This window comes from Musa acuminata, chromosome BXJ1-6 (genome assembly GCF_036884655.1).
Source record: "Musa acuminata AAA Group cultivar baxijiao chromosome BXJ1-6, Cavendish_Baxijiao_AAA, whole genome shotgun sequence".
NCBI classification, from domain to species: Eukaryota; Viridiplantae; Streptophyta; class Magnoliopsida; order Zingiberales; family Musaceae; genus Musa; species Musa acuminata.
In genome coordinates this window covers 42332237-42345729 of record NC_088332.1, presented here as the reverse complement: position 1 = coordinate 42345729, position 13493 = coordinate 42332237, and the positions used below count along the sequence as shown (strand labels likewise).

General features: G+C 37.2%; 1 protein-coding gene across 1 annotated transcript; it reads left to right on the top strand.

The window, feature by feature from the left end:
• The first annotated feature begins 708 nt into the window (after positions 1–708).
• LOC135677863 (desmethyl-deoxy-podophyllotoxin synthase-like) lies at positions 709–7677 on the top strand. Its single transcript, XM_065190277.1, has 3 exons — positions 709–1262; positions 6542–6901; positions 6983–7677. Exons 1-3 carry the CDS (start codon positions 717–719, stop codon positions 7616–7618), a joined length of 1542 nt encoding a protein of 513 aa, XP_065046349.1. The 5' UTR covers positions 709–716; the 3' UTR covers positions 7619–7677.
• The last annotated feature ends 5816 nt before the right edge of the window (positions 7678–13493 follow it).

Below are 13493 nucleotides of genomic sequence, written 5' to 3'. Positions count from 1 at the left end.
ATGTCTTTACTCGTCATTGTGTCACTGTCAATTTCACATACATCCATCTTATGACATGCTCAAAGAAATAAGACAACGGGTGGCCTCTGAACATGGACGCATCTCTAAGTGTTAGAGACTACACCTTGGACTTTTCTTTTGCATGCCGCACAAGCTTTGTCCCAAATGAACCTGTCCCAAAACATCGTGAAATGATACTATACTAATGTTTTTATTATTATTTGGACTTCAGATTTAGAATATTGATGATTATGAATGAAAATTGCAAATCAAACCATATCATGGTCATCTTTCAAAGTTCGATTTTCCTTGACCAACGAAACAATTGCGTTCCGAAACATGGTCAAAGATATACAGAATGAAACTAATACCCTCGGAGTAGGACACGTCCATGGCGGCTTGCTTGCGACCGAAACAATCACGGAAAGTTGGCGTTGCAGAGATTGTAGAAAAAATAATACATATAACGATTATTTATCAGATTTTGTAGCTTGTTCTCATTTTAAAGTGGCTAACGAATTTGACCGCCACCGTTGTGATCCCATTATTTTGTTTGTTGTACCATCGAGACTATGAACCCAGATGAACTATCGTGATGATACGGTAACGTCTCTCACTACTCAACCGGGAAGCTGCATGCGAAACTCGTAACTGTCATGTGTATAAGAAGGGTGTACGGGCCTGTGGTGCCTCATCACCAGAAAACCAATTAAACCATGGATCTCCCCAGCACCTCCTTCCTCTTCTCCTTTCTCGTCCTCCTCGTATCGCTGCTGCTACTCAAGAAGAACAGGTCTGGTCGCGGTGCTCGTGCCACACTGCCTCCCGGTCCATCTAAGCTCCCTATCATAGGCAGCTTGCACCATCTCTTGGGTGGCCTGCCGCATCGTTCCCTCACTGCCTTATCTCAGAAATTTGGCCCCGTGATACTCCTGAAGCTCGGTGAGGTCCTCACCCTCGTTGTCTCATCTACCGAAGCGGCTGCTGAGATCATGAAAACCCACGACGTCAGCTTCGCCTCTCGGCCCACTAACCTGAATCTCCAGACCGCCACATACGGTGACAGGGGCGTCGGCTTTACCTCGTATGGATTCCACTGGAGGGAGCTGCGCAAGATGAGCATCGTGGAGCTATTGAGTGCCAAGCGAGTCCAATCTTTTCGTTTTATCCGGGAAGAGGAGGTGCTTAATCTTGTGCGGTCGATAGTCCTGTTGTCCAACACTGGTTCCACCGTGAACCTCAGTAAGAAATTGGTGCTGTTGGCTAATTGATGGGGATATAAAACAGGAATAACTTTTGTATAGGAACAAATACTAGAAGACCAAAATACGCAGCGGAATAAAATGGAAACACAATCAAACAGAACACCAAGATATACGTGGAAAACCCCTTCAATGTGAAGGGTAAAAACCACGGGGCAAACTAGAGATAATCCACTATGAGAATAATGAATATACAAATCTCAATCTCTTGCCCAAAACCCAAGCAACAACCACAAGAGAATAACTGGGATACAAGGATCACGTTACTGCCCACAATATCTAAAACCTCCCAAGTAATCACAGCAAGAGCCTACTATAGATTTGATCTAACCTGAGATGAGAACACTGCTAGACGATTGTGAACAGTCTCTCTGCGTTGTCCTTGTCTTCTTCCCTTTCTTTCTCTTCCTCTTCTGCCTTGTTCTCCTTCTTCTCTTTGGAATCTCGTCGCTACAAAGATCTGCCTCGTTACTGCCTTTTTATAGCTTTAATCTGCCTCTAAAACGCAGCCACCACACCCCCCTAATCTTAATTAGGGTTAGGTTAAGAGGGGGTGTGAGCTGTGGGCTGATAAAGCCCACATGGGCTGAATATGGGCCATCAGCCCAACAACCTCCCCCTTCAGCCCATAAGGGAGGCTGTCCCATGACTCCTCAATGTGAAGCCATACCGACCAACTGTCGGCATATCTCCTGTCTTTCTTTTGTTAAGGTCTTCGTCAACATGTCTGCTCCCTTGTCATCTGTATGAATTTTCTGAAGCTGCAACTGCTTCTCTTCAAATACATTTCGAATCCAGTGGTATCTGACATCTATATGCTTTGACTTGGAATGAAACATTGGGTTCTTACACAAATGGATGGCACTCTGGCTGTCACAATGCACCACATAATTTTCCTGTTTCAGCCCCAATTCTTGTAAGAATTCTTTCATCCATAACATTTCTTTGCATACCTCTGTAGCACCAATATATTCTGCTTCTGTGGTGGAGAGAGCAATACACCTTTGTAACCTGGATTGCCGTGACACAGCTCCCCCTGCAAAAGTAAGTACATAACCTGAAGTAGACTTCCTCGTATCTATATCTCTTGCCATATCTGCATCTGTGTAACCTGTTAACGCAGGTGGTCCACCTCCAAAGCTTAAACAAACCTTAGAGCTCCCTCTGAGATATCTAAAAATCCACTTCACTGCTGCCCAGTGCTCTTTGCCTGGATTTGCAAGAAATCTGCTAGTAACACCCACTGCATATGTGATGTCCGGCCTCGTACATACCATTGCATACATTAAACTTCCAACTGCTGAAGCATAAGGAACCTTTTGCATTTTCTCCTTCTCCTCATCACTTGACGGACTCTGTTCTGAGCACAACTTGAAGTGACCTGCAAGAGGAGAACCAACTGGCTTAGCATTGCTCATACTAAATCTTTCCAATACCTTCTCGATGTATTTCTCCTGTGACAACCAAATCTTCTTGTTTTTCCTGTCACGAGAAATCTGTATGCCTAGTATTTGCTTTGCTGGCCCCATGTCCTTCATTGCAAAAGACTCACTCAGTTCCTTCTTCAACCTGTCAATTTTAGACATATCTTTTCCAAGAATAAGTATGTCATCAACATAAAGTAAGAGAATAATAAAATTCTCACCAAACCATTTGATGTACACACAATGATCTGAAGCCGTTCTTTTGTATCCATTTTCTGTCATAAATGAATCAAACTTTCTGTACCACTGTCTTGGAGCTTGCTTTAGCCCATACAAGCTCTTCTTCAACTTGCAGACAAAATTATCTTTACCTTTGACTTTGAAGCCTTCTGGTTGCTCCATATAAATTTCCTCCTCCAAATCACCATGAAGGAAAGCTGTCTTCACATCTAACTGCTCAACCTCCAAGTCCTGGCTAGCAGCAATACCAAGAGCAACACGAATAGAAGACATTTTAACAACAGGAGAAAATATATCTTCAAAGTCAATACATTTCTTTTGACCAAAGCCTTTCACAACCAATCTAGCTTTGTACTTTGGTTGAGAACAATATTCTTGAGTCTTCAACCTAAAAACCCACTTGTTCTTCAAGGCCTTCATTCCATTTGGTAGCAGCACCAAATCATAAGTGTGGTTCTTCTGAAGAGTATCCATCTCTTCCTGCATAGCAACTAACCACTTCTCTTTCTGCTCACTCTCAACTGCTTCCTGGTAACTCTCTGGTTCACCTGCATCAGTAAGCATCACATACTCATCTGTAGAGTATCTTCTGGAAGGTTGACGTTGTCTAGAAGATCTTCTCAATTGAGGTTCTGCGGGAACTTGCTCTCCTACTTCTTCTTGCTCAACATGTCCTACAGGTAAATCAATATCAGGCTCTACACTATTTTCCTGCACATCTCCCCCATCACCCTGATATACTGGAGGAATAACTGGGTCACAATCTGCTAATCCTTCTACAGAAGTCTTGGCTGGTGCCTTCTTCTTCAAATCCTCAAAGGTTTGATCCTCAAAGAAGACCACATCTCTACTCCTGAACACCTTCTGCTTTTCTGGATCCCAAAGCCTGTAACCAAACTGATCATGTGAGTAACCAAGAAAAATACATTCTTTAGACTTACCATCTAGCTTGGACCTCTCATTATCTGGAACATGTGCAAATGCACGACAACCAAACACTCTCAAATGCCTGTAGGAAACATCTTTCCCTGACCATACATGCTCTGCAACATCACCATCTAGGGCTGTACATGGTGATAAGTTGATCACATCAACTGCAGTCCTCAAAGCCTCATCCCAAAACCTTTTGGGTAGCTTGGCCTGTGAAAGCATACATCTGATCTTTTCCATGATGGTGAGGTTCATCCTCTCTGCAATTGCCTTATGCTGAGGTGTACCAGGAACTGTCATCTCATGTTGGATCCCATGCGACCTGCAATAGTCATTAAACAATCCCATATACTCACCACCATTATCTGATCTTATGCATTTCAATTTCCTTTCTGTCTCCCTTTCAACCCTGGCATGAAACTCTTTGAAGACATTAATAACCTGATCTTTGGTCTTCAAAGCATAAGCCCAAACTTTCCTGGAAAAATCATCTATAAAAGTGACAAAATAAAGTGCACCACTTATACCAAGAACATCAACAGATCCACCAGGAGTTTTTGTCCTCAAAGGACCACATACATCTGTATAAACACGGTCTAAGGCATGCATTTTTCTAGACAAAGCAGCACTAGCAAATGAAACTCTATGTTGTTTACCAGCCAAACAATCAATACAAGAGTTCAGATGTATACCTCTGAGATCTGGTAATACCTCTCTCTTGGAAAGAGCTTGCAACCCCTTCTCGCTCATGTGTCCCAATCGCCTATGCCACAACTCCATACTGAAGTCTTTCTCTGTAGCATTTAACTGCTCACCATAAGCTTTAGCCTGCAACCTGTACAAAGTATGACATTTCTTTCCATTAGCTATAACAAGAGAACCCTTACTGAGCTTCCATTGCCCTCTGTGAAATCTGCTTTCATACTCTTCATCATCTAGTCTTCCAACTGAAATTAAATTTAGCCTCAAGTCAACCACATGCCTCACATCCTTAAGTACCAACTTACAGCCAAGGTTGGTTTTTAAATGGATATCACCCATGCCAATGATGTCTGCTGTGCCATAGTTGCCCATCTTTACAACACCAAAGTTTCCAGACCTGTATGTAGCAAAAAACTCCCTCCGTGGTGTAGCATGATAAGAAGCACCTGTGTCAATCACCCACTCAAGATCCTGACACACACAAGAAAAAATATCATCAGAAGGAGACAAAATCAAATAATCACCACCCTGCACTGTAGCTGTAGTATTATCCTTTGACTCTGTAGACTCCACTTCTTTTCCCTTTTTCTTGTTCTTCTTAGGTTGCTTACATTGGTTCTTGTAATGTCCTTTCTCACCACAGTTATAGCAAACAATATCTTTTCTTGATCTTGACTTGCTCCTACCCATACGTGAACTGCTTCTAGACTTTGACCTTCCTCTGTTCTCTGAGATAAGTGCCTGTGAATCATTCTGAGATGTTGCCGAACTCTTTCTTCTCAACTCCTCATTCAACAAACTGCTTGTTACTTGACTCATAGTGACAATACTATCTGGCGCAGAATTACTAAGGGAAACCACCAGTGTCTCCCAACTTTCTGGTAATGAACTGAGAAGTAACAATGCCTGCAACTCATCATCAAGAGACATTCTCATAGAGGATAACTGGTTAGTAATACTCTGCATTTCATTCAAATGCTCAGCAATAGAAGCACCCTCTCTATATTTTACGTTCATAAGTTTTCTGATCAAAAAAGCTTTGTTGCCAGCTGTTTTTCTTTCATAGAGACTTTCCAATTTTTTCCAAAGAGAATATGCAGAAATTTCAGTAGAAACATGGTGAAATACACTATCATCAAGCCACTGTCTAATAAATCCAATTGTTTTTCGATCTAACCTCTTCCACTCATCATCTATCATAGTTGTAGGTTTTGCACTATCCCCTTGCAAAGGTCCATACAAATCTTTGCAATACAAGAGATCTTCCATTCTTGGTTTCCATATCATCCAATTATTTCCATTCAAACTAATCATGCGAGAAATATTACTGGCCTCCATGTTCAAATACAAAAATTAAATCACCAAAACCCCGCTCTGATACCAGTTGATGGGGATATAAAACAGGAATAACTTTTGTATAGGAACAAATACTAGAAGACCAAAATACGCAGCGGAATAAAATGGAAACACAATCAAACAGAACACCAAGATATACGTGGAAAACCCCTTCAATGTGAAGGGTAAAAACCACGGGGCAAACTAGAGATAATCCACTATGAGAATAATGAATATACAAATCTCAATCTCTTGCCCAAAACCCAAGCAACAACCACAAGAGAATAACTGGGATACAAGGATCACGTTACTGCCCACAATATCTAAAACCTCCCAAGTAATCACAGCAAGAGCCTACTGTAGATTTGATCTAACCTGAGATGAGAACACTGCTAGATGATTGTTAACAGTCTCTCTGCGTTGTCCTTGTCTTCTTCCCTTTCTTTCTCTTCCTCTTCTGTCTTGTTCTCCTTCTTCTCTTTGGAATCTCGTCGCTACAAAGATCTGCCTCGTTACTGCCTTTTTATAGCTTTAATCTGCCTCTAAAACACAGCCACCACACCCCCCTAATCTTAATTAGGGTTAGGTTAAGAGGGGGTGTGAGCTGTGGGCTGATAAAGCCCACATGGGCTGAATATGGGCCATCAGCCCAACACTAATGACATAGGCTCCCGGTCCGTCATCGGCAGCAAGTGCAAGTATCAGAAAGAGTTCATACGGATAGTGATGCAAACGCTGGAAGCTGCCGGAGGCTTCAGTTTGGCAGACTTATTCCCGTCATGGCCGATAATTAAACTTCTCAGTGGCGCGACTTTCAAGATGCAGATGTTACACCGTGACATGGACGCGATCCTGAATAGCATCATTCAAGAGCGCAGAGAAAGGAAGTCCGCAGAGCAACCGGAGGAGGAGGAGGAGGAGGCCTTGGTCGATGTCATGCTGAGAGTTCACGCTGAAGGTAGCCTGTCATTCCCCTTAGCAGACGAGGACATGAAAGCCATGATGCTAGTATGCTCTTTTTGAAACCCTAATCTTTCCTTATAGTCGCAGTTTCGAGAATCTAATTTCTGGATTCCTTTTGCAATAAAGGATATGCTCGGTGGGGCCAGCGAGACCTCCGCAGGAATAATGGAGTGGGCCATGTCGGAGCTGATGAGGAATCCAAGAGTGATGCGGAGGTTGCAAGAGAAGGTGAGGGAGACTGTCGGAGAAAAGGGAAAGGTGACGGAGAAGGACATCAACGGAATGAACTACTTGAAACTGGTCATCAAGGAGACTCTGAGGCTGCACCCTCCTGTTCCTCTGCTGCTCCCCCGAGAGTGCCGGGAGACGTGCGAGGTTCTTGGTTACCAGATACCAGAGAAGACAAGAGTATTCGTGAACGTTTGGGCCTTGGGAAGGGATCCTCGATACTGGGACAATCCCACTGAGTTTGAGCCAGAGAGATTCGAGAGGAGGAATTCCATGGTCGACTTCAAGGGAACCAACTTTGAGTTCTTACCTTTCGGGGCAGGCAGGAGGATATGCCCAGGGATGTCATTTGGTTTGAAGAGCATAGAGCTTTCCCTGGCTAGCCTTCTCTACAACTTTGATTGGGAGCTCCCATCGGGAGATGAAGGGATGCCCCAGGAGTTGGACATGAGCGAGACCTTCTCGATTACGTGCCGGAGGAAGTCGGACCTCTGCCTACGTGCCATCCCTCGTATTCCTTTCTCCATGACCTGACCTTTACCCAAAAATACATGCAACCGTAGTCGTTTCTTCATGTATGCACTTCTACCCAATAGTCTTTACTTGTGTCGTCGTCATCGTTATCGTCCTCGTCCTCGTCCTCGTCGGAGCAGCATTGTTACAGAAATTTGTTACGCTTCATATAGACAGTGTTGATAAAGTGTACGAGGCTCTTTCCTGTGAATCCCTCTTATGGGCTGTTTAGAATAATGAAATAACTGTTTTGATATTTGAAATAATTAAATATTATTGCCAAGGATGAATGTTACGAAAAAGCATATCTTGAATACCGTAAAATTTCAGCAAAATCCTGATTTGGCTTATTTTCTAGTCAACTGTATCTCTAGCCCAACTAAGAGATATTGTGAATAAAGATAGATATAAGTATCCAACTAAACCAAACTCTTAATAATAGTTAAGGGTTTGAGATTTCTGGCTTTACAGCTTGTTTGATCATTAATGATTCTGTAAAGCTTCTCTTAATCAGAAAAGCAAACGCTTGAAGGCATAAAAAATCCAATTTGTGCCTATCATTCATATTCAAAATGATATATCTATTTTTTTAGGCATAATGCAATGGCATCTCTATTCCCTTCCACAAAATTATAAAGTGTTTATGGATAATTTTGTGGAAGGGCATAGAGATGCCTTTACGCTTGAAACTATCTTAAAGTCGACAAATCTATTTACTTCCAACCAAAGTAGAGTGTAAATTTAGCGTAACAATTAGTTCCGACTTTTTCCCTTTGAGCAATATATTATAAATGTAAAATACATTAAAAAACCATTTGGAAATGACGATTACAAAAAGATAAAAAAAAAATAAGGCAAATTAAAAAAGAATTGATTATCATAAAAAAAAGATTATATCTCTGTTTTTAAATACCTTCTATTTTTTCTAGATCCAAATGCCTATAATCAAACTGATCATGAGAGTAGTCAAGAAAAATATATATTTTTATCATATCATCTAGCTTCGACTTCTCAGTATCTGAAATGTGTGTAAATGTATGACAACAAAATACTCTCAAGTGCTTTCAGGAGACATCTTTTTTTGACCATACATGCTTTACAATATCACAATCTAAAGTTGTACAGGGTGACAAATTAATGACATCAACTACAGTCCTCAAAGCTTCATCTGAAAACTTTTTGAGTAGCTTGGCCTATAAAATCATGCATATGATATTTTCTATGATGGTACGATTTATCCTCTATATAATTGAAATATGCTAAGACATATCAGAAACTGTCATCTCATGTTGGATATCATGTGACCTACAATAATTATCAAACAATCTTGTGTACTAATTATCATTATATTATCTTATGCATTTCAATTATCTTTCTTTCTCCCTTTCAACTTTGGTATGAAACTATTTGAAAACATTAATAATATGATATTTGGTCTTCATAGCATAGGCTCAACTTTTCTTGAAAAAGTTATCTATAAAAGTGACAAAATAAAGTACACCACTGATACTAAAAACATTAATAGATCTACTAAGAGTTATCTTTAAAAGACTATATATATTTGTAAAAACATGGTCAAAGGCATGTATTTTTTTAGATAAAGCAGGACTAACAAAGAAAACTCTATATTGTTTCTTAGCTAAATAATCAATATAAGAGTTCATATATATACCTCTAAAGTCTAGCAAGACTTCTATCTTTGAAAAAACTTACTGCCTATTCTCGCTTATATATCCCAGTCGTCTATGCCAGAACTCCATGCTGAAGTCTTTCTTTGTAGCATTCACCTGCTCAACACAAGCTTTAGTATATAACTTGTATAAAATATGATATTTCTTCCCATCCTTACAAAGCTTTTATTGCCCTTTTGGAAGTATGCTATCAAAGTTTTCATTATATAGTCTTCCAATTGAAATTAAATTCAGTCTCAAGTCAACTACATGTCTCACATCCTTAAATACCAACAAGTAATCAAGGTTGGTTTTTATGTCGATAGATTATGTCTGTCATGCCATAGTTGTCTATCTTTATAACAGCAAAATTTTCAGACTTGTAGGTAGCAAAAAAACTCTATCCATAGTGTAGCATGTTAAGAAGTACTTATGTCAATCACCCACTCAAGATCCTGACACATAAGAGAAAATATCATCAGAAAGAGACAAAATCAAATAGCCACTACCCTGCACAATAAAAGAGTTCAGATGTATACCTCTAAAGTCTAGCAAAACTTCTATCTTTGAAAAAACTTACTGCCCTTTCTCGCTTATATATCCCAGTCGTCTATGTTAGAACTCCATGTTGAAGTCTTTCTTTGTAGCATTCACCTGCTCAACACAAGCTTTAGAATAAAATATGGTATTTCTTCCCACCTTTACTAAGCTTCCATTGCTCTTTTAGAAGTATGCTACCAAAGTCTTTATTATCTAGTCTTAAATTTAAATTAAATTCAATCTCAAGTCAACTACATGTCTCACATCCTTAAATATCATAATGTAGTCAAGGTTGATTTTTATGTGGATAGATGATGTCTGTCATGCCATAGTTGCCTATCTTTATAACAGTAAAACTTTTAGACTTGTAGGTAGCAAAAAAACTCTATCCGTCGTGTAGTATGTTAAGAAGTACCTATATCAATCACCCACTTAAGATCCTAACACATAAGAAAAAATATCATCAGAAAGAGACAAAATCAAATACGCACTACCCTGCACCATAACTGTGGTATTCTCTTTTGACTCCGTAGGTTCTACTTCTTTTCTCTTTTTCTTGCTGTTGTTAGGTTGTTTGCATTGATTATTGTAACGCTCTTTCTCATCACAATATTTTTTCTTTATCTTGACTTGTTTTTACCCATGCGTGAACTGCTTCTATCCTTGAACCTTGACTTTTCTCTATATTGCTGAATTCTTTCTCCTCAACTCCTCATTCAATAAACTACTTGTTACGTGACTCATAGTAATAACACCATCTGACATAAAATTACTAAGGGAAACCACTAGTGTCTCTCAACTTTCTAACAATGAACTAAGAAGTACATATGTATGCAACTCATCATCAAGAGATATTTTCATAGAGGAAAACTGGTTACTGATACTCTATATTTCATTCAAATGCTCAACAATAAAAGCCCCATATTTATAATTGATTATTATTTATATATAAATATAAATAGGAGCAAATTTATTATATGTCTTATATATAGATAATATTTTGTTTACCAGTAATGATCATGGTTTATTATACCGAACTAAGAAATTTCTCATCAAGAATTATAAGATTGTTGATATGAATAAGACATTTTATGTTATTAGCATTGAGATATTTAGTGATAGATTTCAAGTATTAATATGACTGTTTCAAAAATGATATATTGATTAAGTTTTCGGGAGATTTAATATATAGTTTTGTTTAAACAATGATAAAAGTAAAAGTTTCAACCAAAATAAGTATTTTTAAAAATAAAAAATAAAAATTTAGATAAAAAAAATATTCTTTATGTATGTACAATTGGAAGTTTATTATATACTCAAGCCTATATAAGATTAGATATTAGTTTTGTAGTTGAAATACTGGGTAAATACTAGAGTTACCCAATAATTAAAAAATTAAAAGACTGTAAATAAATTATTAAGATATTTAGAAGGGATAAAGGATTATATGCCCATATATATCAAATTAGTTCAACTTAAAATGATGGTATTTTCAAGTGCTAATTTTGTAATATATCTTGATAATAGGAATTCCACTTTACAATTATATCTATATCAGTTGGAGAGACAATTTATAGGGAAAAACATAAAGTCATATTATTACATTATTAATAATAGAAGTTGATTTTATGGCATGCTTTGAGATCGTCAACGAAGCTTTATGATTGTAAAATTTTATCTTAGGACTTGGTGTAGTTAGGCTCAATTACCAAGTCGCTTAAGATATTTTTTGACATATCATAGTAACTTTATTCTCTAAAAATGATAATTACAGTTATAACTTTATATATTATGATATATACTACTTGATAGTCAGAGAGTTCAGAAATAACTAATGTCAATTAATAACTTGAGTTCTATTATATTGATTATTGATCCATTCACTTGGACTTCAGCCTAAAATGTTTGACAACACATATTCTTATGGTTGGGTTTATGAGAAACCCATAAAAGATATGATGATGCATATTTTAGTTAACATAATAATTGATATTCTTACTTGTATATTTAAAGTTATTATTTTTGTTATTCTGTTCATATTTATTTAATATGAGAACAGGATTGTTTTGATAAAATAAATTATAGAAGTCAGACTATATTAGGAAGGGCTAACAGTGTTGTTGTACATAGAAGAAAACATAACATTGATGAAATACAACCTCTCTAACTCATATTTCTAATCAGATTTAATGTAGTATTATTATATTTATTAGACTTATTAGCTTTTTTTTTTATTTTTAAAACTTTACAATCTAATTGGGTAAAATTATTTTAAAATAATATTTTTATTTTTTTTTATTTTGAACCCCTTTGTATCTTACCAATTAATGGGTCAAGTGGAAGAATGTTAGATTATATGGCCCTATCTAATTAGGCAAGATATATTATAAACATGATTAGATTTTGATTATGATTATCGACTAAAGTCCAATTATGATAGGATTCTTTAGGAGATGATCTTGATATAAGGGACTCCCTTAATTACTTGTCATAGACTCTTTGTTCTTACCTATAAATAAACAAAATTTTTTAGGGAATATACACTAATAATTGGATACACATAATACATGGATATGTGGATGTATGGATACATGACATGATTGATAAATTATAGATCTTCTCTTATCTCTCTTTAGTCATTTGATATAGTTAATGAAAGATTACAGATCTTTTTTTCATCTTCCTTTTATCCTTAAATCCATCACTAAGTGATCCTATGAAATATAAAAAAAGAGGAATTATAGCTTTTGGATCGGACGATGATGCATCCATAGATCATATAAAGATTTTATATCCAACATAAAAAATTTAGATCGATTGTTATTTGATTTTAAATTTTAATATTAATATTTTTTGTATAATAGCATAATCATATTTCAATCAACAACGAACTTGTTAGCTTAGACGGCTAAGGTTGCTAAAGAGTTAAAGGCATCGACTCACCAACCGCATAAGGCTGCTGTCACGAGCAGAGCCTAAACTAATCAAGTTCATTTGAGATGAGTATTACATTACAAAAATACAGATTACATAATTCCAACGCATCTTATGTTTACATACATAGATATGACTTCAAGAATGATATGAGTTTTCCTACGATCGGACGACACGAATAATTAAATTATTGTATGTCGACTGGAAATTCATGAGCATGCATTTTGAAGTGTCTTACAATTTGCTTAAACGAAATATAAATTTAATAGCTTTTGGATAGGACATAGTTTGATGGTGATACGTTAAAAGTTCACGATTCATAACCTTATCTGACATGACATGCTCAAGACTAAAGTATGCATGTGATTGAAACAATCAATTAGCAAACGGAAAGTCTGCAAAGCAGGGATCTTAGAAAAATAATATATAGTAATTATTCGCTATCATTTATTCTTATTCATTCTTGTGTAGCAGCAGAATTTGACCGGCATTTTGTTGTCCTCATGATTTGATTTTAGAGATTGTACCTTCGACTTTGCATAATGAATCAGTCAAGATTGTATAACTAAATTAATGATCAAAATGATCGAGATATTAGTGATATGATTGCTTATTTCAAAAAAATAAACTTGCTTAACTAAATCAACAGGTTACAAAAGACATTCCGATATGGGAATGTAATAAAAAGCTAAATCGAAAATGCCACTCCTCTCTTTAAAAAAATAAATGATTGAAAAATCTGATCAATCAGT